The sequence below is a fragment of the Vipera ursinii genome, assembly GCF_947247035.1.
Source record: "Vipera ursinii genome assembly, chromosome: 3".
NCBI lineage: Eukaryota > Metazoa > Chordata > Lepidosauria > Squamata > Viperidae > Vipera > Vipera ursinii.
In genome coordinates, this window is record NC_139516.1 from 70,727,299 (window position 1) to 70,755,290 (window position 27,992).

Below are 27,992 nucleotides of genomic sequence, written 5' to 3' on the forward strand. Positions count from 1 at the left end.
CCCTTGGTAGCTTTGCATGGCAGTATTAGATTTATTATGACTTTCATAGCTTCAGCGCACTAAGGACCTCATATATTAAATTGGGACAGATTTTTGAATTTGAATCTAATTTTTTTCATGAAGATTTAATCACTGTAAACCTATAAACAAAAATATTTGTAGCTCAGGGTTGAAATGAGGGGGGTCCTTGGTACTCTCTGAGCTTGGTTGTTTTCTTGCAGACATTTCATTCAGTGCTTGGTAACGTATATAGCACTGATGATGTTACCTAGTTTGGGTAATGAAATGTCTTCAAAAAACCCCCCACCTCTCTGTAAATCTCATGCCTCCTATTTCTCAGTAAAAAGATAAGCATTATACTGACCTAGCTTGTGAGTGTTTTGAGTTTGGTTTCTGGCAACAATGCATGCCTTTTTTTCAAAATGCTCAAGCAAATGAGAAGAGCTACTGTATTGGTAAGATTCAATCACACCAACAGCAACCATTTCCAATGACCAGCTGAAGTTTTCCATGCTTGTAACTTTCATGTTCCTAAAGTAAAAGGTGAAATTGAAGAGTACTAAGATTTATAAAACATTCTTTTTAGTAAAATACCTAAAAGATTCATTTGGAAATACTATAATATTTTGCCTTTTGTTCGTGTCTGCCTTTATTACCCTGAATTCCTAACAGGAGACAAGTATTAAAGCGACTTTTAAATCAGAAGTTAGAATTAAATTTTTAAAAATGCATTGCTGGTGGTTTAAAAACTCACTTTATGTACTTACTACAATGGTAATTGATAAACCCACAGCGACACCCAGAGGCTAAGAATATTTGCCTCAGCACACAAATTCTCAATGGTGGATTCTTATTTTTTTAAAAAATGAATACAGACTACCGTTGCTAACCTTTATGAACTTTAAATGTGCATTAAGTTTCCTCACCATTTCATTCCACCTAGAATGTTCATGGCCCTCTGTGAAGTTTTATTCTGAACATCAATAAGCCACACCAGTTCAGCACAAGAGGCTGAATTTTTATAAATCGGGGCCTTTCCTGCCTCTTTGCTAGCTTAAGTGGCTTAACACTGGGCAAGACAAAGACTTATTAGTTACGTTTTTCTACTTGTGAGTACTGTAATCAAGTAAAAACCAACAACTTACTTTATTACAAATTTTACCATTTTATAAAACACATGTTGAATTATAGAGATAGCTGTATTGTAATTAATATTTTGAAACAATTGTGATTTTGAGCTTAAATTATATACAGAACTGTCATTTTTGTATGTGTTAAAAAGATTGCTATATGACAAAATACTTTTCAGTTTAATTACAGTATCATTGTAAATAAGGCTGAAGAATCATTTACTACTTTATTAACATAGATTGTGAATGTAATTCAATGTTTTGCAGTATACAGATTTACTGAACTTGAAAGCTGCTTCATTTTATGTGAAAAAGTACTTTAAAGCTATATTTTAAATGAATTGATTCAGTGAAATCAATTATCTTTAATTTGCACATACAGATAGTATCTTTTCCATTTTACTTTGCGTATTGACACTAACTAGTAAGGTGTATATTGTGTCTAGAATGCATTTTGCAGATGCTTTCTGTACATAAAAAGAATACAGGGACTCAAACAATGCTGTGCAGCGTATAGCAGAGCCATTTTCGGCTTTGATGTACTCAAATTTTTTCAGTATTTAAAAAAGTGTTTTGAATAATATATTAAAAAGTCTATTGTATAAATAAAGTCACCTTATTGTAAACATTCTGCCTTCAGAGCAATGTATTGCAACAATTTAATCTTTTATTCCCCACAGCAAGTATCAATAATCAGCAGCAGATCTCTTGTGAGAACTTTGGTTTTACTTGTACTCGGTTTTTCACACTTATTTTTCTTTTTTTTAAGACTCCCAAGTTTATCTGAAGCGGGGGTCTTCAAACTTGGCCCTTTTATGACTTGTGTACTTCCAGAATTCCTCAGCCAGCGTTCCTGGCTGAGAAATTCTGGGAGTTGAAGTACACAAGTCATAAAAGGGCCACGTTTGAAGATCCCTGATGTGAAGCAGAGTTTGGAACATAAAAGTGCAGCTTAAAGGTTACTTTCCCAGCAGCTGCCACCATAGAGAGAACATTTGCTGTCCTGGGATTTTTTTAATTTTGAAGGTTGATGATCCTGCTGTAGCTAAAGTTCATATAGGGTGTAAAGCTTCTGACAAAGCTGAGTGGGTGTGTAGTCTCTGTCTCTCTCTCACTCACACACACACAGAGTTTAATGCACTAGTGTAGCCTTTATGCTATCCTTATCTTCCTAGCTGCTAAAAAACTCAGTATCTACTGCTTCACACAGGAGCACTTAAGCATACTTGTTGGGGATTACAACCTAATGCTCAGAAGCACCTCTTTGATCCGTAAGAATTCCTCCCAGCATATTTAGAAAACCCGAAATATTTTACTGTATTATACTGACAAAAGAAAGCATCTAGAAGATGACACGGCACCTCTTTACCTCCAATCAGCACATTTTCTTTCTCTAAAATAGGTTGTCATTTAGTGTATCAACGGTCAGCATCTAATATTGAGATTCTGGAGAAATCACCCCTTACTGGAACAGCTGACTGGGCTGGGCAGAGGTGAGGTTGTGTGGGTGGAAGATAGACTGGGTTGGGCAATTATGACCCCTTTCTGACCTGTGGACTCCTGGCTCCTGGCTCAGGAATTTTGGGAACTGAAATCCACAGGTTGTAAAGTGGCCATAGTTGCTCACCCGAACTAGAACCAGCTGTCTCTTAAGCTTGATTCAATTATGACTGTAGCTTTCGCAATTATCCTCAGTATTCACCAGCATCCAACAAATAAAAGAATTCCATATATCGTTGAACAGATAGTATTATACAAGGAATTAAAACTTTAGTCGTCACACAGTACTCATCAATTAACTGAATGTTTACTTAATATTTCAGGACTAGAATTTGTCAGAAATTCTCACTCAGATAAGAGACTTTGTATCAGAATAAAATAATCTGAAAGCAAGTCAAACAGAACACCAAAATAAAATAAGTGTATCATGTGTATCATTCCAATTAAGAAACAAACATATGAAGAGGACAGAATACAAGGAAGGTAGAGGGTATTTACAATGGGATATATGTGAAGGAAAATATGAAAGGAACCTCACCAGTTTACTTTCTACAAAGCTAATATCTGCAATGATGCCTACGAAAGTCACAAAAACCATGAGGACCTACCAGTCCCAAAGTTGAGGATACTTTTGTTCCATAAATATTCTTTGCATTTGTAAACAGGTATAAATGCTGTTTTTGAAATTGAATCTGATTTTAAAATACATATTACATTCATGTATCAAAATACCAATGGTAAGCAAATCTTTAGCTTACACTTCTTCTCTAACAGCCTTCGGATCAAAGCCTTAATATTGTGTACATGACTAGCAAACACATTTTTGGTGCCCTTAAAACATATAAACAAACAGAATTCTAAATGGTTGAGAAGTACCAGATATAAAATTACAACATGTTCATACCAAATATATATACTGAGTGGGGAGAAGGCTACAAGCAACCATTTGCTTTTGTGGGGTAGAGTCACGTATCACTCAACCAAATATACGCCATACAAGTACGGCCCCAAGGACAGCCTGCAGTAGACTAAAATCTTTGAGAACCCTATAAGCAACTTCCTAGCATATGCATTTTCAAGTTATGTTTGTCATAACAACACAAACGCCATGATCTTCGTTCTTCAGAAAGTCAAGACGTTGCACACTTTTTACTTCACATCAGCAGCAACAGATGAAGTAGGAATCCTGCTTCTCAGATACTCAAGCACAGCAGCTGTCCCCTTAGCCAGAATAGCTGCTCGGGGAGTTCGGAAAGGGTTACCTTCCAGCAAAAGTACTCTAAGAGAAAGACAGAAACTAATTAGAGCTGCTGTTCATTCGGATGCCGAGTTTATAAGAATACAGAAAAATGCAGAGGGAGAGGGGGGAAATCCATGGAGACGCCTCTCATTCAAACTGCAGAAAGCTGAATCAACATCTTCAAAATGCTTCCGAAGTCGCATGAGGATTTTGTTAGATTAAACGTTCAACAGTGATATTGTATATATAATCTATTTACCTTTCAGTAATATTTTGCCACATTAAAATGTCTGTCTCTCCTCTACAGGCTTACCCTTGAAATCATGTCCTCTCAGCATCTCTCTTTAAGGTCTATTTTCTATCTCAATGGTAGACCTGAAGTCAGCTTCATATTTTGATGGACTGATTTTCTTGCAAGCTTTGCTTTTAGATGCAACTTTGCAAGAGAAACCTACTACGTTAAAGCCCTGATCCATTCTAAATTCTTGAAACAAGGTCCACACATCAAAAGCATCAGTTTAGCCTTCTTTGGGGCTTATTAGCATTCTAATTATCAGTTTATTTGATTTAAAGCTGAACTGCTCTACTTTAGCTAATTAACTGCATAGCCATCACTTGGAATCGTCAGATGACTGAGTTTGCACTGCCCTCTTCACTCCCCACAGGGGAAAGAAGAATTCGATTTATTTAGACGTGGTCTTTCCAACAAATTAATTCTGAGGTTTGTATTAAATTGAACTTGGCATTTATGGTATTCAAGAATTTACTTAGGTTGATAGGACATAAATCTTCTGGATCAGAGGCTCTACTCTATCACTCATGTCCTGGTCACTTCCACATGGATTGTTGTAATGCACTCTACATGGGGCTGCCCCTGAAGACAATCCATAAGCTTAACACACTACAAAATTGGAACAATTGAACTTATTTGAACAAATTGAACAAAATAGTAAGTAAAAATAGGAGCACATGGTAAAGCAGATCTCTAACTGAAAATGATGCAAACTATCCTAAGGAACAGAATATTCTCTGACACTCCATACTTTCAAAAGTAAAACCAAATCAGTTCAACAGACATCAATGTAGCAGTGAACCCCCTGCAAAAGCCCCAATAAATGTTTGTAATGCTTCTGCACAGTATTTTGGTAAAATAAATACGCTGTTTAAAAATATTCAAAGCTCATGTGGTCACCTGAGATTGTCACAATTCCCAAGTTCAGGTGGAATCTGTAAGAGATCATTGTTTTGAAGATCTAGAGTACTGAGCTTTTCCATCTTCTTTAACTGCTGAGGATCTAGGGATCCAATTTGATTATTTCCAAGAAGGATGGCTTCAAGGGTCAAGATGTGATAGAGGACATTTGGAAATATTTTAAATCTGTAAAAATTCATACACACTTCATTAGTAAATAGGTAAGTTGAAATAATTTGATTATACCAAAGGAAAAAAAAATCTGTGGAAACAGAACCAACAATACACTGTTAAATTCTTGTGATCACACAGAGCCAACATGGCAAATTAGTCTTTCGACACCTTATTGAAAAGACATGATGAGTGATGATAAGATTACTATATAGAACACTCTAAACACACACAATTTATAAAAGTCTTAATTATAAGGAATAAAAAACAGAATTATTTTTAATGGTTAAAATCCAACTGTGATTTCAGATGATAAAGTTATTTAAAAACAGAATTTTGTATCCTGAAAAACCAATTGGCACTGGTTGGATCCTTCCCATCATATTTTATCAAATTTATTGGCCGCTCATCTTACCCCAGGATAATTTTTACACAGAGGTGCTTTACAGATGATGTTACTTTAACAAATGTTTTTATGTATAATTCATTTTTGTCCCTAGCCAAGCAATTTTTATGTGAAGCTATCTTAAAATTATTGCAAAATAGTGAGAAAGGGAACATAACGTTTTGACATCTACTATATGGGACAGGCATTTCCACTGTCAGAAGATGGCTTTTTTCAAATATGAAATCTCCTTAAAGTTTCCTGCTTTGATTCTGTTTGTACATTAGACTTGTTGGGTGACAGACATGCACAATGCTTTCCAAAATACAAATAGCAGCACCACATAATAGCACACAATGAAAAGGAGACTGTAAGAGCACTCACCTGTTAAAGGCAAGATTTATTATCTGTAGTTTTGCCAGTGTTTCCATTTCATCTGGCAGAGATGTCAAAATGTTATTTCTAAATTGTCAAACAGAAAAGCAATTACTTTTTACTGTATGTCAATATTTAAATTGAACTATGTAAAGTAAAAGGGACGCGGTGGCTGAGTGGGTTAGGACACTGAGCTTGTCGATCAGAAGGTCAACAGTTTGGCGGGTCGAATCCCGAGTGCCACGTAGCAGAGTGAGTGCCTGTTACTTGTCCCAGCTTCTGACAACCTAGCAGTTCGAAAGCACATAAAAATGCAAGTAGAAAAATAGGGACCACTATGGTGGGAAGGTAACAGCGTTCCGTGTGCCTTTGGCGTCTAGTCATGCCAGCCACATGACCACGGAGACGTCCTCGGACAAGCGCTGGCTCTTCGGTTTTGAAATGGAGATGAGCACTGACCCCTAGAATTGGAAATAACTAGCACGCATGTGCGGGGGAACCTTTACCTTTACCTTTTATGTAATGTAAAACATACATAAAATGATGTTTCCCTTCAAACATAAATAAATATACCTGAGTTTGAAAAGAAGGTAGTTCTGGGGTCAGACAATAGAACTGCTGTTCTCAAAACCTGTTAGGAACCTCCAGTTAGTAAGACTGAGAATTACTCTAGATAGGCTAATTCAGTTTTTTTCAACCATGGCAACTTGATGATTTGGGGAAATCAACTCCCAGAATTCCCCAACTAGCAAATGTCTGGAAGTTAAAATCCATACATCAAGTTGCCAGGGTTAAGAAACACTAGCCTAATTCCAAAGAGTTGTTCTTTCTACTTGTATCTACTCTACATGGCCAGGGGAATAGATATAAACAAGTGGGTTTCAAATTATGCAAAGTATGGCCTAGTTCAGGGTTGTCAAACTGCCAGCCCGCGGGCTGGATGCATCATAGCGAAACTGCACCCACCCCATTGCCAGCAATGGCAAAAAAGTCGTGACACATCACGTGACGTTGCGAGTTTGCCCCCCCTGGCCGTTTTTCCTCTTGATGTTGAGGAAATTATTGCCATCAGCATTAGTATGTTTATTTGGCATGTGCTTGTATCTAAACATAGTACAAAATTTATTTTTCCCCAATCCTATGTAATAGAAGAGAATGCAGTTGGCCCAAAATCAAACAGTACGATTCCATGGCTGAAGGTGAACTACAGCCAATTCCCCACTCCTAATCCCAAGCCTGATATATTGTAATATGCTGGTTCTCATATAATCTTGGACTTCAACCATATCTGAATCAACATTAATCAGATTCGTAAGAATCAAATAACTCTTGCCCAAATGTTAAGAGGGAGCCTCTGAAGGGGGCTTCTATTTATAGTAATTTTCATGCAACCAGAGTACTTTATCAGGGATCCCAAGACCACAATTCTGTCACTGAAGTAAATGAAGCTGAGCCTTTGAAACATTCCTGCCTGGTAACACTGGCAATTTTGAGAGAAAGGTTCATTTTCAGGACCCTATGTGACTCATTTGAATTGGTTTTATCCTACTCTGACACTTCTGAATTGAGTTCTTAGATAAACCTTTCAATATTTTTTCCATTTGGGGAGGAAACAAAACCGCAGACAGTTATAATTCAAATACACCCTTGAAATTTTTCAGGAAACGCTTACCTGAGATCCAAATGTGTCAGCCTGTGAAGCATGCAGAGCTCCAGTGAAACAGAAGACAGCTTATTGAAACTAAAATTGATATCGCTCACAGATTCTTTTAGTTCCAGAATCCTAGAAATTGTAAAAATAAAAAAATAAGCAAGCAATTTAATTGATGTCGTTAGGTTCTGTATTATTTGGAGTGGTTTTAAAAAAAATACTGACAATGCATTTAAACTTTTAAAGGGTTTTTTTTTAAAAAAACTGGCCTATATTTCATAGTTAAAATGTAATGCCATCCGAAGTAAAATAAACGTACCCTATTTGAGAATAGGACATGGGCAATCCCTAAGAAATACTAGGAAACAAAAAAACAAAAATCTGAAAGCTTACATTTCATCCCATAGTGACACAGAAAGCTATAGAGACCAGGCATTAAGCGTGTTGAAGTGCAGGGTGGTGGGGGTACAAGGTATATATAGCACAAAGCAGTGGGAGCGGCGGGATGGCAGAGCACAGGGTGCTGGGGCAATGGAAGTGCAGCTAAAGCATAGGATAATGTGGACAGGAGGGATGAAGTGCAGAGTGGTGGGGGAGGAGCCTAGGGTGGCAGGGGGAGTGTAGGGCGGGAAAATAGAGCTACAGGGTGTAGTGGAGCGTAGCTGGGAAGGCAGGGGCAATGGATAGCAGGGCAATAGGACCAAGGGAACACTGGATGGCATGGGTGGCAAAACACAGGGCAACATAGTATGAGGCGGCCAAAAGGGCAGAGATGGGGAGGGGGAGAAAGGCAGGTGGGAGGATTTGTAGTTGGAGGTGAGCACTGCAGGGAAAAAGCAGAAGCCTGAGGTCCTTGCTTTATGATGACATGGCTCTCGCCTAACATTCACAACTGGGATTATAGAACTGCCATCGCTAAGAGGAGTGCGTGGTCATGCAAGGTTTCGCCTAACAACTGCATCGCTTGGTGATGGAAATTCTGGTCCCAATTAGGGTCATTATTGTAAATTTTCTTTACAGTAAGAAAGAGCAATATGAAAAACTATAAAAACTCAGTACCTGGCTGGAATTTCAGATAGATTATTCTTACTGAAGTTTACATTACTGACTGGATTGTCCCCAACTGCATTCAGAACTTCATCCGGTATTACAGCGGCCTGTTTCTCACTATACAGAATTTTTAAAAGTTATCTTGTTTGAGAGGATAAAGACGATCGGTCTTGTTTACTCTAGACATTTTTTTCCTTGGAATGTTATAAAAACACATTAAAAGTTCAACATGTCATACATTAATGATAAAATCATTCCTTTTAAAAAAACTTCCCTATCAATATCTTCTGTTGTGGATTTTATTTATACAATAAAATCTTATTGTGCCAGACCAGGATACAATAGACTTTGCAGGCGAGAGACCAAAATTCTGCCTTGATCCACCTAATTTGGGTAGCAACTTCATAACCCCGTGCACAAATGATATAAATCTCTACGTTATCTCGCTTTCCAGTTCAACTTTCTTCAGTAACAGACCCTACCCACAATTGGTATATTAAAATAAGGTTTTACTGTACTATCAAAACCTGACTCGACTCCATGACTGCCTGCCCCTGCTTTTGCTCGCAATTTTGCCAAACTGTGACGGGAGGAAGGTTGGTGAATTCTTGGGGGACGGGGGAAGCTATGGAATGCAAGAGAGCCTTCTGTTGCCGGCGAGATGTTATTCCAACAAGGTCAAGTTATGAAAGTTGTTTGAGCAGCACAGAAAGTTTTTTCCCCAAAACAAAAGAACTACCGTATATACTTGAGTATAAGCCGACTCGAGTATAAGCCGAGACCCCCAATTTCACCCCCAAAAACTGGAAAAAGTTATTGACTCGAGTATAAGCCGATCCGCCGTTCTGCAAGCCTCTGCCGCCAGCAGAGGCTCGATCCGCCATTTTGCAAGCCTGAATACACAGGAATACCCTGTGTGGCCGCGGCTCGTCGGCAGGTCTCCGTTCCTCCTGCCGACCTTTGGGGAGGTTTGGGCGCCTCCCCAAACCTCCCCAAACCTCGGCAGGTCTCCGTTCCTCCTGCCGACCTTTGGGGAGGTTTGGGCGCCTCCCCAAACCTCCCCAAACCTCGGCAGGTCTCCGTTCCTCCGCGCAGACCTGCCGACCTTTGGGGAGGTTTGGGCGCCTCCCCAAACCTCGGCAGGTCTCCGTTCCTCCTGCCGACCTTTGGGGAGGTTTGGGCGCCTCCCCAAACCTCCCCAAACCTCGGCAGGTCTCCGTTCCTCCTGCCGACCTTTGGGGAGGTTTGGGCGCCTCCCCAAACCTCCCCAAACCTCTGCAGGTCTCCGTTCCTCCGCGCAGACCTGCCGACCTTTGGGGAGGTTTGGGCGCCTCCCCAAACCTCCCCAAACCTCGGCAGGTCTCCGTTCCTCCTGCCGACCTTTGGGGAGGTTTGGGCGCCTCCCCAAACCTCCCCAAACCTCGGCAGGTCTCCGTTCCTCCTGCCGACCTTTGGGGAGGTTTGGGCGCCTCCCCAAACCTCGGCAAGTCTCCGTTCCTCCTGCCGACCTTTGGGGAGGTTTGGGCGCCTCCCCAAACCTCGGCAGGTCTCCGTTCCTCCTGCCGACCTTTGGGGAGGTTTGGGCGCCTCCCCAAACCTCCCCAAACCTCGGCAGGTCTCCGTTCCTCCTGCCGACCTTTGGGGAGGTTTCGGCGCCTCCCCAAACCTCCCCAAACCTCGGCAGGTCTCCGTTCCTCCTGCCGACCTTTGGGGAGGTTTCGGCGCCTCCCCAAACCTCGGCAGGTCTCCGTTCCTCCTGCCGACCTTTGGGGAGGTTTGGGCGCCTCCCCAAACCTCCCCAAACCTCGGCAGGTCTCCATTCCTCCTGCCGACCTTTGGGGAGGTTTGGGCGCCTCCCCAAACCTCCCCAAACCTCTGCAGGTCTCCGTTCCTCCGCGCAGACCTGCCGACCTTTGGGGAGGTTTGGGCGCCTCCCCAAACCTCCCCAAACCTCGGCAGGTCTCCGTTCCTCCTGCCGACCTTTGGGGAGGTTTGGGCGCCTCCCCAAACCTCCCCAAACCTCGGCAGGTCTCCGTTCCTCCTGCCGACCTTTGGGGAGGTTTGGGCGCCTCCCCAAACCTCCCCAAACCTCGGCAGGTCTCCGTTCCTCCTGCCGACCTTTGGGGAGGTTTGGGCGCCTCCCCAAACCTCGGCAGGTCTCCGTTCCTCCTGCCGACCTTTGGGGAGGTTTGGGCGCCTCCCCAAACCTCCCCAAACCTCGGCAGGTCTCCGTTCCTCCTGCCGACCTTTGGGGAGGTTTGGGCGCCTCCCCAAACCTCTGCAGGTCTCCGTTCCTCCGCGCAGACCTGCCGACCTTTGGGGAGGTTTGGGCGCCTCCCCAAACCTCCCCAAACCTCGGCAGGTCTCCGTTCCTCCTGCCGACCTTTGGGGAGGTTTGGGCGCCTCCCCAAACCTCCCCAAACCTCGGCAGGTCTCCGTTCCTCCTGCCGACCTTTGGGGAGGTTTGGGCGCCTCCCCAAACCTCCCCAAACCTCGGCAGGTCTCCGTTCCTCCTGCCGACCTTTGGGGAGGTTTGGGCGCCTCCCCAAACCTCGGCAGGTCTCCGTTCCTCCTGCCGACCTTTGGGGAGGTTTGGGCGCCTCCCCAAACCTCCCCAAACCTCGGCAGGTCTCCGTTCCTCCTGCCGACCTTTGGGGAGGTTTGGGCGCCTCCCCAAACCTCCCCAAACCTCGGCAGGTCTCCGTTCCTCCTGCCGACCTTTGGGGAGGTTTGGGCGCCTCCCCAAACCTCGGCAGGTCTCCGTTCCTCCGCGCAGACCTGCCGACCTTTGGGGAGGTTTGGGCGCCTCCCCAAACCTCCCCAAACCTCGGCAGGTCTCCGTTCCTGTTTGGGGAGGTTTGGGCGCCTCCCCAAACCTCCCCAAACCTCGGCAGGTCTCCGTTCCTCCGCGCAGACCTGCCGAGGTTTGGGGAGGTTTGGGGGGGCGCCCAAACCTCCCCAAAGGTCGGCAGGAAGAACGGAGACCTGCCGAGGTTTGGGGAGGTTTGGGGAGGCGCCCAAACCTCCCCAAAGGTCGGCAGGTCTGCGCGGAGGAACGGAGACCTGCCGAGGTTTGGGGAGGTTTGGGGAGGCGCCCAAACCTCCCCAAACAGGAACGGAGACCTGCCGAGGTTTGGGGAGGTTTGGGGAGGCGCCCAAACCTCCCCAAACGTCGGCAGGTCTGCGCGGAGGAACGGAGACCTGCCGAGGTTTGGGGAGGTTTGGGGAGGCGCCCAAACCTCCCCAAACAGGAACGGAGACCTGCCGAGGTTTGGGGACGTTTGGGGAGGCGCCCAAACCTCCCCAAAGGTCGGCAGGTCTGCACGGAGGAACGGAGACCTGCCGAGGTTTGGGGAGGTTTGGGGAGGCGCCCAAACCTCCCCAAACAGGAACGGAGACCTGCCGAGGTTTGGGGACGTTTGGGGAGGCGCCCAAACCTCCCCAAAGGTCGGCAGGTCTGCGCGGAGGAACGGAGACCTGCCGAGGTTTGGGGACGTTTGGGGAGGCGCCCAAACCTCCCCAAACAGGAACGGAGACCTGCCGAGGTTTGGGGACGTTTGGGGAGGCGCCCAAACCTCCCCAAAGGTCGGCAGGTCTGCGCGGAGGAACGGAGACCTGCCGAGGTTTGGGGAGGTTTGGGGAGGCGCCCAAACCTCCCCAAACAGGAACGGAGACCTGCCGAGGTTTGGGGAGGTTTGGGGAGGCGCCCAAACCTCCCCAAACAGGAACGGAGACCTGCCGAGGTTTGGGGACGTTTGGGGAGGCGCCCAAACCTCCCCAAAGGTCGGCAGGTCTGCGCGGAGGAACGGAGACCTGCCGAGGTTTGGGGACGTTTGGGGAGGCGCCCAAACCTCCCCAAACAGGAACGGAGACCTGCCGAGGTTTGGGGAGGTTTGGGGAGGCGCCCAAACCTCCCCAAACAGGAACGGAGACCTGCCGAGGTTTGGGGACGTTTGGGGAGGCGCCCAAACCTCCCCAAAGGTCGGCAGGTCTGCACGGAGGAACGGAGACCTGCCGAGGTTTGGGGAGGTTTGGGGAGGCGCCCAAACCTCCCCAAACAGGAACGGAGACCTGCCGAGGTTTGGGGACGTATGGGGAGGCGCCCAAACCTCCCCAAAGGTCGGCAGGTCTGCGCGGAGGAACGGAGACCTGCCGAGGTTTGGGGACGTTTGGGGAGGCGCCCAAACCTCCCCAAAGGTCGGCAGGTCTGCGCGGAGGAACGGAGACCTGCCGAGGTTTGGGGAGGTTTGGGGAGGCGCCCAAACCTCCCCAAACAGGAACGGAGACCTGCCGAGGTTTGGGGAGGTTTGGGGAGGCGCCCAAACCTCCCCAAACAGGAACGGAGACCTGCCGAGGTTTGGGGACGTTTGGGGAGGCGCCCAAACCTCCCCAAAGGTCGGCAGGTCTGCGCGGAGGAACGGAGACCTGCCGAGGTTTGGGGAGGTTTGGGGAGGCGCCCAAACCTCCCCAAACAGGAACGGAGACCTGCCGAGGTTTGGGGACGTTTGGGGAGGCGCCCAAACCTCCCCAAAGGTCGGCAGGTCTGCGCGGAGGAACGGAGACCTGCCGAGGTTTGGGGAGGTTTGGGGAGGCGCCCAAACCTCCCCAAACAGGAACGGAGACCTGCCGAGGTTTGGGGACGTTTGGGGAGGCGCCCAAACCTCCCCAAACAGGAACGGAGACCTGCCGAGGTTTGGGGACGTTTGGGGAGGCGCCCAAACCTCCCCAAACAGGAACGGAGACCTGCCGAGGTTTGGGGACGTTTGGGGAGGCGCCCAAACCTCCCCAAAGGTCGGCAGGTCTGCGCGGAGGAACGGAGACCTGCCGAGGTTTGGGGAGGTTTGGGGAGGCGCCCAAAGCTCCCCAAACAGGAACGGAGACCTGCCGAGGTTTGGGGACGTTTGGGGAGGCGCCCAAACCTCCCCAAAGGTCGGCAGGTCTGCGCGGAGGAACGGAGACCTGCCGAGGTTTGGGGACGTTTGGGGAGGCGCCCAAACCTCCCCAAACGTCGGCAGGTCTGCGCGGAGGAACGGAGACCTGCCGAGGTTTGGGGACGTTTGGGGAGGCGCCCAAACCTCCCCAAACAGGAACGGAGACCTGCCGAGGTTTGGGGACGTTTGGGGAGGCGCCCAAACCTCCCCAAAGGTCGGCAGGTCTGCGCGGAGGAACGGAGACCTGCCGAGGTTTGGGGAGGTTTGGGGAGGCGCCCAAACCTCCCCAAACAGGAACGGAGACCTGCCGAGGTTTGGGGAGGTTTGGGGAGGCGCCCAAACCTCCCCAAACAGGAACTGAGACCTGGGGAGGTTTGGGGAGGCGCCCAAACCTTCCCAAACGTCGGCAGGTCTGCGCGGAGGAACGGAGACCTGCCGAGGTTTGGGGAGGCGCCCAAACCTCCCCAAAGGTCGGCAGGAGGAACGGAGACCTGCCGAGGTTTGGGGAGGCGCCCAAACCTCCCCAAAGGTCGGCAGGAGGAACGGAGACCTGCCGAGGTTTGGGGAGGTTTGGGGAGGCGCCCAAACCTCCCCAAAGGTCGGCAGGTCTGCGCGGAGGAACGGAGACCTGCCGAGGTTTGGGGAGGCGCCCAAACCTCCCCAAACGTCGGCAAGTCTCCGTTCCCCCGCGCCCTGCCTGCCTGCTTCTTTCCGCTGCGGAAAGAAGCAGGCAGGCAAGGCGCGGAGTTTGGGGAGGTGCGCGCGCACCTCCCCAAACCTCCCCAAACTTCGGCAGGTCTCGGACGGCGGTGGCTTGGGAGAGGTGCGGGCGATCCCGGAAGCACCAAAGCCTCGGCCGCGCACAAGTCCTCGGTAAGTTTTTTTTGTTGACTGGAGTATAAGCCGAAGTGGAATTTTTCAGCCCAAAAAGTGGGCTGAAAAATTCGGCTTATACTCAAGTATATACGGTACATTGGTGAACTATGAACTGTAGGTGGCTTGGAAGGGGGAAATGGGATTTCCCAGAACTGACTTTGCTTCTGCTGTGCCTAGATGGATCTTTCAGTAAAGGTAAAGGTTCCCCCGCACATGCGTGCTAGTCGTTTCCAACTCTAGGGGGCGGTGCTCATCTCCGTTTCAAAGCCGAAGAGCCAGCGCTTGTCCGAGGACGTCTCCGTGGTCATGCATGACTAGACGCCAAAGGCGCACGGAACGCTGTTACCTTCCCACCGTAGTGGTCCCTATTTTTCTACTTGCATTTTTACGTGCTTTTGAACTGCTAGGTTGGCAGAAGCTGGGACGAGTAACAGGCACTCACTCTGTTACGCGGCACTCGGGATTTGACCCAAGCTGCCAACCTTCTGATCGACAAGCTCAGCGTCCTAACCCACTGAGCCACTGCGTCCCTTCAGTAAAAGCTAAACTCTTGGTAACTCTAAAGAGCCAGGAGGTTCTTTTGTTGAATGTGCTAAATGGGACGGCTGACACTAACCTACAAAACTGCAAGTAGCTATATCACTGCAATGATGTCTGCTTGACAAAGCTCTTGACCTCAGTAACAATAATTTAAATAGAAAATACAATTCATGTAACAAAAAATGAATTGCTGTATGTCATTCAAGTATAAATAAGAAATTTCCTGATATAAGTAACTTCTTAGGGCCACTGATTGGGCTTACGCATTCATCTCAAGCCAGAATTTTTGAAAACCCATGTTTTTTTAATGTTTGACTCCATGGGTTATATTCAATAAACCAAAATGGTTGAATTCATAGATAGTTCTAAAGAAGTTCAAACAATGTTATAGTTCAAGAAAATTTGGGAACACATCCATCCTGAAGCTGAATACTTTCATAAATTGGTTTATTTTTATTGTGCTTTTATACTTCTGACTAACATTTTCTTAAGGTTGGTTATAGTAAAAAGAAACCTAACACAATTAATACAAATATTAAACTAACAATTAAAAGTTAAAATAAAAATCTGTTTTAAAGAATTTCAAATTTTCGGTTTTAGGTGAAAAGACATTCATTCCAAAGGCAGGGAATGATAGAAAAATCTGGTTCTTATAAAATTAAAATATTCCTACCTATAATCTAATGTCTTCAGTGCAGTAATAGCATGCATATTAATTTTGGATTGACTTGGCAAAGTCATTGCTGTCACAGAAAATTCTCCATTTGGGTTAATTATTTCATCATCTACAAAAAAATGTAAGTTCACATAAAATCTATTAAGATTATTTCAAATTTTACCAATAGACTTAGTCTATTAAAATATTCAACCTTAAGTATTTTTCATTTAAGATGTATGCTATATATGTGCATTCAAAAATCAAACTTGTTCAATTAAATGGACGGGAAAATTCCTAGCGTTGAATAGTTGTTGTAGACAGAACCAAATGTAGAGTGAATACATTTGTTCTCACTTTTGAGATTGTCCATCACCAAAAGTAATTGTTTCACACCAGGCTTAATTCCTCCCTCTCAAATTTAGGTCTGTTCTAAATATAGTATCCTTGGAAAATATTTGGAATTATTCTCTGAAAAATCTTCAAAACTATTGACCCAGTTCTGCTAATAAAAGGATATTTCAATAAGTGATCAGTAAAGTAATGTACACCATATTTTGCTCCACCATGCAGGAAGGCTGCATGTTTACTTGGCACTTATATTTTCCAAAATAAAAATGCACGTTTCTGTTAAAATTACTAAAACATTCCTCAACAAATGAGAATCCAACAGATATTCCAAAGTCTCAACTATAATTTTTGACTTATAAATAAATTATTTACCTTTTATTTTGCTTCTAAGGTATTTCAGCATTTCTTGTGTTCCTTTCTAAAATGAAAGAATTAAAAGCAGAGGTAGTTTATATTATAATTCTAAAGGATCAGAAATAAGTAATGTGGTATGTGTGTTATGTATACTTACTTGTAGAATATCCCTTCGGATTGCTCTTAAAGGATTTCCTTCCAACGCTAAGAATTTCAACTGAGAAAGGTTGCCTAGTTTACAAGGAAGACTGACAACATAAAGGGGTTATTTCAGAGATTATATCCATCAAAGCAAGTAACCGCAGTATAATTATTTCTATCATTCGTTATTTTCAACATTATTAGAAAAGACTCTTATTTCTACAGTTTCATGAATAACACTCTTTCTTAAGGCAAAGTGTGATTTTGAACTCAGTTAACATATAATGTTTCTCCCTCCATAAGTAATAACAATAAATATGCTTCCCTACTTGCTAATATCATTGTTGGATAAGTCTAGTCGTTCTAATCCCTGTAGCAGAGTAATTTCATCAGGCAATGATTTCAGATTATTATCCCTTAGTTCCAACACACACAAGGAATTCAGATACTTCAGTTGTTCAGCTCTTAATACTTTAATCTGATTTTCACCAACATGCAATTCCTAGGAAAAAAGAAAGAAATATTGTCCTTATAGCTACCGTATTAAGATAAAGTAATCTAAGAAACAGAATATGCCAATAATTTTTCTGTAATTTTATAAATTTAAAAGCAATTATGTATTATTTGAATTCAGAGTTCCTTAAATGTGATATTGTATTGTAATATTACAAGCATTAAATACATATATTGTGAACTAAATCACACCTGTTCCTCCACAAATATAATTACAATTCTGAGAATCTCATTTAAGAAAAAATTATATCCATATTTAGAAAATATGTTGTAGTTACAACTTGTACATGTATTCATTTCTTGAAAACATGCTAACTGAAAACATTATGTGCATTATTATATAGACAGTTTCTAATCCTGTTGTTATCAAAGAAAAATTCAGTTAAAATGCAATTTCAATAGCGATAATAACAATTAAGGTTAGCTCCATAATAACAATTAAGGTTAGCTCCGTTTCACTACTGTATGGAGGGAGGGAGGGAGGGAGGGAGGGAGGGAGGGAGGGAGAGAGAGAGAGAGAGAGAGAGAGAGAGAGAGAGAGAGAGAGAGAGACTGACTCACTGAGAACCAAAAGAGGGGTCCCATCAGCAAAAGATTTCCATCTACAGGGGCCCAGTATTATTCTTTTATTAATTTTCTTCTACTACTACTTCTTCCTAATGAATAAGTATATTCCTTTCGTTTACCCTCTGAGGTATATACACCGTACAAAATAGAAATGTGCTTCTTGAACTGAAATAATATAATAATAATTATTATATAATTTTATATATTATATAATTATATATTATTATATAATTATAAAATAATTATTTTATAATAATATAAAATAATATAAATAATATAAATCTAAATAATAAATAAAATAAATAATAATGGCCAGCAGTTTATTCCATAATTTACTGTATGTTGAATTGTCAAGTACATTGAAAAGAGGGAAGATAGTGCCAACTCAGTCACAATTTCTTTCTTTTTCACCAACTTAGTAAATGACCTCTCCTCCAATCTTTCTAGAGGTTAAGCAAACGTGATAGCATTTATTACAGTCTTGAACTGCGAGATTTTATATCACCACTGTCTGCTGTGGATGTCTGAAGAGGGCAAACAACAAAATGTTTATCTCAGTATTGCATGTAGGTATAGAAGAGTTGGACCTTTAGTAGTGATATTGTGACACGGATATTTTCTTTTTGATAAAAACTGCTAGATTCAATTCACATCTCAATTATCTGCTAAAGAAAACAAATCCTACCTTTAAATATGTACATGAATGAAAATCTGGCAGGTAGCACAACTTATTTCTCCTTAGATAAAGTTGTTCTAATGAAACCATACTGCCCAGTTCAGGTGGTATAGTTTCCAGGAAGTTCTTAGTGCAATCAAGCTGTTTTAAACCTAGAGGAACAAAGCAAATGGAGAAATAAGTTGCATCATCAGTACCAAAATCATCAGTACCAAAATAAGAACTTGTGGTTCTTACTTGTGTGTAGTGTGCACTGTGGACAACACTTAATTTTGTTGTGAGATACACAATGACAATAAAGATATTCTAGCATATTCTATGATACCTTATTAAAGATCACAACCATACAGGTTTTCAATATGCTACCTCTAGAAAGTATATCAATGTTTAATTTAACAAAGATCAATGAGAAGAAATTCTCAAGTATATGTATGGCATGGCTTCTTCAGTAAGAGTGGAAAATGCAAGGTTATAGAAATACTGTTGGGAATCAGCGTGATTTATATCAGCATCTATAAAAAAATATTAAAAATATTTCATCTATGTATGTGGGTAGTCCTCATTTACCGAATGCTCATTCAGCAAACGTTCAAAGTTACAAAATTGCAGAAAAGGGAGGTTTATGACCAGCCATTGCTCTTGTGGCTGCTGCAACATCTCCATTCACATGATAATGATCCTGGCACTTGGCAACCAGTGTGAAGTTATGACAGTCAGAGATTCCAACAGTCAGATGATCTCCATTTGTGACCTGCACACCCAGCTCCTGACCAGCCAAGTGAAAGGGGAAGGTACAGGAGAGCACAAGTCATGGTAATGTGATGTGTGCCTAACTACCATGGCTGATTTATTTCCTGACCACAGTCAGAACTGATACCACAAGTCAGATCCAGTCACACGATGGAAATTGTGGTCAGTAAGGACTACCTGTAAGCATAACGTATTTCCATTTACATAGTTATAGTCAACAACACGTTGTTACAAATGATTTTCATAAGTTGCAATGAAATGTTGTGTAAGCAGGACTCAGAACACTTTTTAAAACTCAATCTTTTCTTTGTAGCTATTCTGAAGCTGCTCTTAAAAGCAAACAATTTGTCAGCCATCCAGGTAAACCAAACAGGAAACACAAACAGATAAGCTAATTTTACTTTATTGGAAGGTTACATTAACAGAATCCTGCAAGTTTAATCATACTAATCTCCTGCTATCAATTTTAACAGCCTGATCAATTAGAGCAGGTCATATCTAAATTTCTTTCTCTGACCACTAAGCACTTTGGGGCTTCTCTTTCTGGTTGTTCCCTCAGCAGCATCTCTTCCCTTTGTCCCTCAAGATCATTCCCACATACTGTTATACAATCCCAATGCAGTGTAGAAAAATCATAAACGCTATTTCAGAATAAAAACAAAGGCAATCCATTAAAAAAAATGTTAGCGAGAATTTGAAAAAACATACTACTTCCATTTCTCTACAGTATTTAAACTAGTAAGAAAATGTGCAGTAGAGTTTATGGTAAATAATTTCTACATTCAGAGCTAGTATGCATGCAGAGTCCTGCTAATAACTAGACAGAAGTACACTTTGCTCGCCTGCCTAGACGACAACAACAACAATAATAATAATAAAGTTGGAAGGAATCTTGGAGGTCATCTAGTCCAACCCCCTGCTCAGGCAGGAAACCCTATACCATTTCAGACAAATGGCTGTCCAGTCTCTTCTTAAAAACTTCCAGTGTTGGAGCATTCACAGCTACTGGAGGCAGATAGATTTAGTCTAATAGTTTATTTAAAATTAGAATTCCACTTACATAAAAACAAAATTCCTTAAAAGAAAAAATATTGCTGACAATGTTTCAGAATAACCTCTTTCAGAAAAGGAAAATTAGATAATAAAAATAAAGCAATAATTAAAGTATAACTCAATAGTCCCTTACTTTTCATTGCACTGATTTCTGTGGGTAGATTCCTTAACTGATTAGAAGCTAAATTGAGACGCACCAAGTTTATAAGGAAAGCAAAACTTGTAGGGATACCAGAGATGTGGTTATTAGAGATATCCTAAAGAAAGAAAGGAAAGCAAACCATATTTATTAGCCTATTTAAGAAACTTGGATCTGGGTTAGCTGAAAATAAATTGATTAGCATAATTCTACCTTCTACTTTTGAGTTCCAACCTCAAAGCAGAAGCAAGTTGGTTCCTTTCATTTCATTTCCACCCTTTCTGTGTTTAGTGAGCATGACTGGAGAATATGTTTGCAAACCTTCTCTGAGCTACTAGATAGTGTATCTAGCTGAAACTCAATGCTGGAGAAGGTACATCATGTGAAGATTATCACTGCAGAGGAATTTGATGTTGAACCTCCTCCACTAAAGCCATATAACTTCTTTGTTCTCAAGACAAAAAGGGAAATGGATGTATCCACCCCAATTCCCCAATAACATTGTGTAGCTAATTCTTCCATTTACAATGACCAAGAGCCAATGGATAATAATAAGTTTATGTTCTACAACAATACCTTTAACACCATCAAACAAGATCATTTGCAATCCTAGGTCCTTGAGGAAAAATTCTGTAAGTGGATAAAAATGCAAATCCCTTCTAAACATCTGGCTGATTGTGTGATGAACCATAATAATAATAATAGACAAAACACCATCAGTCAATTGCAAAAAGGCAGCCTTACTTGGAACAGCTTGCATTTATGACAATGATATAACATGATGAAACCAGAACATATGCCTATCCCAGGTCTTTGGGAAGGACTTGATAGATTGATAAAAAAAATGCCAAAGGCCAAATCCAGCTTACGGTAAACATCTGGCTGACTGTGCAACCAGCCATAATAATATAAACATCTATGCAGCCCAGGAGAAAAAGGATGGGGATTTTTGCCCCTTCTTCTTGCAACTTCCACTGCTTTGTCTTGAACTATTACAGGGTTTATCTCATTCTTAGGGAAATTTTGGGAAACAGAAATGAAACCGACTGCTCTTTTTTCTCATTTTACAAGTAGTCCTCGACTTACAGCCATAATTGAGCCCAAAGTTTGTGCCGCTAAATGAGACAGTTAAGTGAATTTTACCCCATTTTACGACCTTTCTTGCCACGATTGTTAAGTGAATCACTGCAGTTAAGTTAGGTCACATGGTTGTGAAATGAATCTGGCTTCCCCACTGACTTTGCAAAAGATCGCAAAAGGTAAATCGCAAGACTCTGCAACACTGCAACCGTCACAAATACATGCCAGTTTCCAGGCATTCAAATTGTGATCATGTGACCCTGGGGATGCTGCAACGATCGTTAGCGAGAACAGCAGTCGTAAGTCATTTTTTTCAGTGCCACTGTAACTATGAACAGTCACTAAATGAATGGTTGTAAGTCAAGGACTGCCTGTACTTGGGGGTCGCCTACTTCAAAACCAAGAAATGTACTGTACTTAGTGTACAGTAGCAACCACAACCAAAAACAGAAAGCCATAAAGCAAGCCATAAGCTTCTACTTACCAACTCTTCCAAGCTGACAAGCTGTCCAAATTCATCAGGCAAGTGATGCAATTCATTGTGCTGCAGAAGCAGACTCCTCAAGTGTTTTAGCTGAGTGAGTTCTTCTGGTATCTTTTTCAGTTTATTATGGCTATTGATAAAATGGGAATTGTGAAAGGCTGCATTTGTATACGATTGGTCTGTCTGCTAAACTGTCTGCTTATGGAAGGCCAACAGGCCAATCAGATCTCCGGAAGGATTGGATTCCAGAGAGCAGAAGAGGCTTCTCTTCTCTCTTGCCTGTCAGTCAACATTCCTTACCATGCTGGAACAGATGGTACAAAGAAGGGGAAGAGATACTGTACATACAGGATATTAGGTATCCTGAATGCTAGTACTAGTCTGCTAGTAAGGTTAGTACTAGAATGGAAATCAGGAAATTCCAGGGCTGTGACTAAACTGGAAAGGTAAAAAAGGCACTTCTTTCTTATTTTGTTCTTGTGACCACCAGAAGCTGAGATGGACTTGAGGAAGCCATAGCTCTGAGCTTAAAAGATTTGCTTTATGCAGAACAAAACATATGACCAATTTGAACTGATAAACCAGATTTTTCTATACAAAATAAATTTAAGCCATTTGTCTTCCCAAATATACCTTTATAATTTAAAACATCCCGTCCATAGAAAAAAAAACACTATGGCTTGCAAATACTTTTGAATATAGCTATTAAGACCTATATTTCAAAAGACTCTATTTCATGAATATTATGATTTCATTTATATAATGTGTTTACCTCACATTAAGTTTCTGAAGATTTTCTAGTGATCCTACAGCAGAAGGGAGAGACATGAGTTGATTATCATGCACCTAAAAGTAGTAAGAAATTGTTATAGCATCTCTTTTGCTGAAATATGGTGTATTAAATGCTCAAATGTGCCAAAAGGTAGACTATGAAAACGACAGTAATGCTAGCCACTGAAATCTGCACTAAACTACATAATTTGTGCTTTTTATTTTTGCCACTTCATCATGAAGACAAATGATGGGTGCGGGAAGAGGAGGAAGAAGAAGAATGAAAGGTAAGGAAGAAAAACCATCTTCACACTGAGAAGAGTTTTCATAGGGATGGTTTGCGTGTTTTGACTTAAGGCTATTACAATAAAGTTCTTGCTTACTTGTTTGAGATACAGTAAAAAAACCAACGCAATGGAAATACGATGCAAAGCCTTTTCCAAGAATTTCTCAACTTGTATTTAACAGTTTTAAAATACAGGAACATTTTTATTTCAGATATCAAAGGTTTGTCAATATGAGAGGGGGGGGAAGACAACTGTATCACACAAGGCAACAGGCTAAGGATTCCTCAGTCAGAAGCCAACATTCATTCTAACTTCACAACATTCTGTGAATAAAATAAGTGATTTAAGATTAGGTAACAAATTGGACAAGGGTTTGAACTGGGATTACTCTGTTCAAGAAAAGCTCTCTACCCTTTATTCTATAGAGAAGAGTATGAATGTGTGCAAGAGAGGGAGGAAGGGGGGGAATCAATAGAGAGATTTTTATATGCTCCTCAAAAATACATCATTCAACAAAACTGTTAGTTTACAGACCAGAAGATGTTTTCCCCCAAAAGTAATCAATGCAAGGTAGCAGTCATTCATCCATTATTTTACTCACATCAAGCACAGTGAGGGCAGGTAAGAGTTTGACATCATCAGAAAGACACTGCAGTTTGTTAGAAGATAAAATCAGTTTGTTGAGATCAGTTTGCTCCCACCAGCGTTCAGCAGCATTGAAAGAGACATTTTGGTGGGCCTCTTCTGGAGTATCCAAATTTATTCGCCATACTTGTAGAGGTACTGCATATAAAAATAGGATATATCCATATAAAAAAAACATTTAGTAACAATCATCTTCCACTATTGGTACTACTCTTCTAAAGTGAATACTGATTTTGGAATAAATTAGTGTATTTTGGATACAGGCGTATTTCTGAAAAGAATTACACATTTTCTTAAATTTTAAAAGATGTAGTATTTCACTGCAGGCTTTAGCTACCAGTCAACTTGTCTAAGTGGCAGTTTACTCTTCAACGACAATTCTCCACTCAGCCTACAGTTGCAAGAAAAAGTATGTGAACCCTTTGGGATTACGTGGAGTTTTGCATGAATTGGCCATAAAATGCGCTCTAAACGTCATGTAAGTCACAACAATAGAAAAACACAGTCTGCTTAAAATAATACTACACAAACATTAGCTGTTGTCATGTTTTAATTGAACATAACATGTAAACATTCACAGTGCAGGGTGGAAAAAGTATGTGAACCCCTAGCCTAATGACTTCTCCAAGAGCTAATTGGAGCCAGGAGTGAGCCAACCTTGACTCCAATCAGTGTGATGATATTGGATGTGTTGCTGACAGCTGTCCTGCCCTTTAAAAACACACACCTGTTTTGGGTTTACTGGTCTCAAGAAGCACTGTCTGATGTGAACCATGCCTCGCAGAAAAGACCTCTCAGAAGACCTACGATCAAGAATTGTTGACTTGCATGAAGCTGGAAAGGGTTACAAAAGTATCTCCAAAAGCCTTGATGTTCATGTGTCCACGGTAAGACAGACTGTCTACAAATGGAGAAAGTTTAGCACTGTTGCTACTCTCCCTAGGCGTGGTCGTCCTGTAAAAATGACTGCAAGAGCACAGTGCATAATGCTTAATGAGGTAAAGAATCCTAGAGTGTCAGCTAAAGACCTACAGAAATCTCTGGCACATGCTAACATTTTTGTTGACACATCTACAATAAGGAAAACATTAAACAAGAATGGAGTACATGGGAGGACACCACGGAGGAAGCCATTGCTGTCCAAAAAAAATATTGCAGCACGTTTGAAGTTTGCAAAAGAGCACCTGGATGTTCCACAGCACTACTGGCAAAATATACTGTGGACAGATGAAACCAAAATTGAGTTGTTTGGGAAAAACACAAAACACTATGTGTGGGGGGAAAAAAGGCACAGCACACCAACATCAAAACCTCATCCCCACTGTAAAATATGGCGGAGGGAGCATCATGGTTTGGGGCTGCTTTGCTGCCTCAGGGCCTGGACGGATTGTTGTCATTGATGGGAAAATGAATTCCAGAGTTTATCAGGACATTTTGCAGGAAAACGTATGACCATCTGTCCGCCAACTGAAGCTCCACAGAGGATCGGTGATGCAACAGGACAATGACCCAAAGCATACAAGTAATTCAACAAAACAATGGCTTCAACAGAACAGAATATGCCTTCTGGAGTGGCCCAGTCAGAGTTCTGACCTCAACCCGATTGAAATGCTGTGGCATGACCTTAAGAGAGCGATTCACACCAGACATCCCAAGAATATTGCTACACTGAAACAGTTTTGTGAAGAGGAGAGGTCCAAAATTACTCCAGATCGTTGTGCAGGTCTGATCTGCAACTACAGGAAATGTTTGGTTGAGGTTATTGCTGTCAAAGGAGGGTCAACCAGTTATTAAGTCCAAAGGTTCACATACTTTTTCCACCCTGCACTGTGAATGTTTCCATCTTATGTTCAATTAAAACATGACAACAGTTAATGTTTGTGTAGTATTATTTTAAGCAGACTGTGTTTTTCTATTGTTGTGACTTACATGACGTTTAGAGTGCATTTTATGGCCAATTCATGCAAAACACCACGTAATCCCAAAGGGTTCACATACTTTTTCTTGCAACTGTATTTCTAAACGGGGATTTACAAGTCTGGAACAAGGCAAAATATAGTCCAGTACACAAATCAATGGGGCAGATTAGCGTGATGGCACTAATATGGCACCTCAAATCTGTCTTTCATCAACCTACCAGGTAACCTATTTTTGCATACAGATTTATTGATCAACTTACCATTTATTGGTCATGCTTACTGAAATAAAAAAATAACTGTCACAACTCTTGTGAATATCATCCCAGTTCCCCAATATCTCTATCAATGTAATGCAAGACAAAGGCGGTGTCAGCAACAAGTGACTGTGGCAGGCAATACACAGAAGTATCCCATGGAGCGTGGTTAGCATTATGCAGACTGTAGAATCTAAGTGTCCATACAGGTAGTCTTCATCTTACAACCATTTGTTTAGTGACTATTCAAAGTTACAGTGGCAAGTGAAAAAGTGACTTATGACTGTTTTTCACACTTACAACCGTTGCAGCATCCCCATGGTCACATGATCAAAATTCAGATACTCGGCAACTGGCATATATTTGTGTCAACGGCAGTGCGACTTTTTGACAAGCAAAGTCAATGGGGAAGCCAGATTCACTTAATAGCCGTGTCACTAAATTAAGAATTTTAATTCCATTTATATCCCACCCTTCTCCGAAGACTCAGGGCGGCTTACAAGCTTAGCAGTAGCCTTCATTCTATGTATATGCCTGCTTATTAGGGCTTTCACACACCCCACAAGCGGCATTATTACAAAGTCAGCTTAATTGCCCCCAACAATTGCAGTGAGTGGTGTTACAACTGTGGCAAGGCAGGCCGTAAAAATGGGGCAAAACTACTACGGTACCTTGCTTAGCAATGGAAATTTTGGGCGGAAAATTGTGGTTGTCAAGTCGAGGACTAGCTGTATCCTCCTTCGGCCCAGACTAGAGAGGACCGTGCCCTTTGGCTAAAGGAGATGGGGAATATGCTGACGGTAACCAAAATTGAACCTTGAAGCTGGGCCAATCTCAGCCAAGTCTGCATCAGTGTAAATGAGACATACGAATGTAAGTGCTTCTGTGGTGGAGGGGAATGAGAGGCCGAATCGCGAGCACCTGCCCTCTAAAACTGCTTCGTAAGGCCAGGAAGATAAACCCAAGAAATCACTTAACGCCCTCAGCCTTTCCATTGCCCCAGCAGCTGGCTCAAGAGTTGGCAGGGGGAGCTTTATATTCACGTTAACGAACACCGGCTTTTGTTTTTTGGTTCCCGGAACAACAAGAAACACGCAAAACCCAGAGGAGCCACAGCAAGTCAAGAAAATAACATAAGAGCCTTGGTGGAGCAGTGGGCTAATGCCTCCTTAAGTAACACCAGCTGCCTGCAATTAGTGCAGGTTCGCATCCCACCAGGCTCAAGGTTGACTCAGCCTTCCATCCTTCCGAGGTAGGTAAAATGAGGACCCAGATTGTTGGGGGCAATAAGCTGACTTTGTAATAATGCCGCTTGGGGTGTGTGTGTGTGAAAGCCCTAATAAGCAGGCATATACATAGAATGAAGGCTACTGCTAAGCTTGTAAGCCGCCCTGAGTCTTCGGAGAAGGGTGGGATATAAATGGAATTAAAATTAAAAAAAATGCAACACGTGCAAACGGTATTTCCTTCTGCGTGTGGGAAAAAAACAACCACCTGGTCACACAAAAGAGGGTATGAATTACGCATTCCACCTACCCCACCCCACCCCGCGTGTCAAACGAGCCGACGAGACGAGTAGAAAAAGCCCTCTTCGTCTCTCTCTCTCTCTCTCTCTCTCTCACACACACACACACACACACACACACACACACACAAAGGTTGGGGTGCTGAATCCCCGCCCTTCCGGCTTGGGAACGAAGCGCAGGCCGTCCCTCTCTAGGGAGGCGTAGGCTAAATCTACCTTCACTCTTTAGGATAGGAGAGACTTGGCCTTGCTCACCTTCGGTCAACTCTCGGCCGGACAGGTTTAATTGGCCGCTTTTCCTAGCCGCCCGAAGCAAGCCCTGGGGGACGGCGGCCGCGCCGGCCTCATCCTGCCCAGCGCCCCGCCTGAAGCCCGCCAGGGAGCGGCCCGCGCCCTGTCTCCGCGCGCCAGACATCTTGGGCGCCCTCAGCTCTTCTCCCGCCTGAATTCCAGGGAGGGGGCGGGAAACGCGACTAGCCGGCCTTTCCGCGCAAAAAAAAAAAGACAGACCGGGCTGCTCCCGCTGCCTCCGCCTTTGGGAGGAGGCGTGAGAAGAGCCGAGAGGCGGTTTTCTGAATCGAGACCGCGATTTTTTGCTTTAAAAGTTGGGGAGTGAATGGGAAAGGATCCCAGTTAGTGACTCTCAAGGAAACGCCGCCTCTGCGAAATGAAACTAGGCGTCCGCTTTTCCTCTCTCCCGAATGGGGCGTCTCCTTGAGATTCACGATTGTGCTTTTGCTGTGAGGTAGGTTGAGGCTGAGCCAGGATCAAGGCCCTGGTTCCAGGT

At 43.1% G+C, this 27,992-nt stretch overlaps 1 protein-coding gene across 1 annotated transcript; it reads right to left on the bottom strand.

Moving 5' to 3' along the window:
• Positions 1-1,203: 1,203 nt before the first annotated feature.
• LRRC40 (leucine rich repeat containing 40) lies at positions 1,204-27,980 on the bottom strand. Its single transcript, XM_083361120.1, has 15 exons — positions 27,461-27,980; positions 23,464-23,645; positions 22,577-22,650; positions 21,805-21,934; positions 20,235-20,358; positions 18,308-18,450; positions 16,872-17,044; positions 16,559-16,649; positions 16,420-16,465; positions 15,715-15,826; positions 8,704-8,811; positions 7,666-7,776; positions 6,003-6,080; positions 5,063-5,248; positions 1,204-3,909 (listed from the first exon to the last, which is right to left on the bottom strand). The coding sequence occupies exons 1-15, from the start codon at positions 27,618-27,620 to the stop codon at positions 3,780-3,782; spliced, it is 1,848 nt and encodes a 615-aa protein (XP_083217246.1). The 5' UTR covers positions 27,621-27,980; the 3' UTR covers positions 1,204-3,779.
• Between the last annotated feature and the right edge of the window lie 12 nt (positions 27,981-27,992).

Bases quoted from the DNA above. Each gene is read 5' to 3' on its own strand.
- LRRC40 (XM_083361120.1), bottom strand. From the start codon at position 27,620: ATGTCTGGCGCGCGGAGACAGGGCGCGGGCCGCTCCCTGGCGGGCTTC. The intron at 20,359-21,804 runs GTAAGTAGAAGC...TTCTTTCTTTAG, and splicing joins TTGTCAGCTTGGAAGAGTTG to GATATCTCTAATAACCACAT. The intron at 6,081-7,665 runs GTAAGCGTTTCC...TTGACAATTTAG, and splicing joins CTGACACATTTGGATCTCAG to AAATAACATTTTGACATCTC.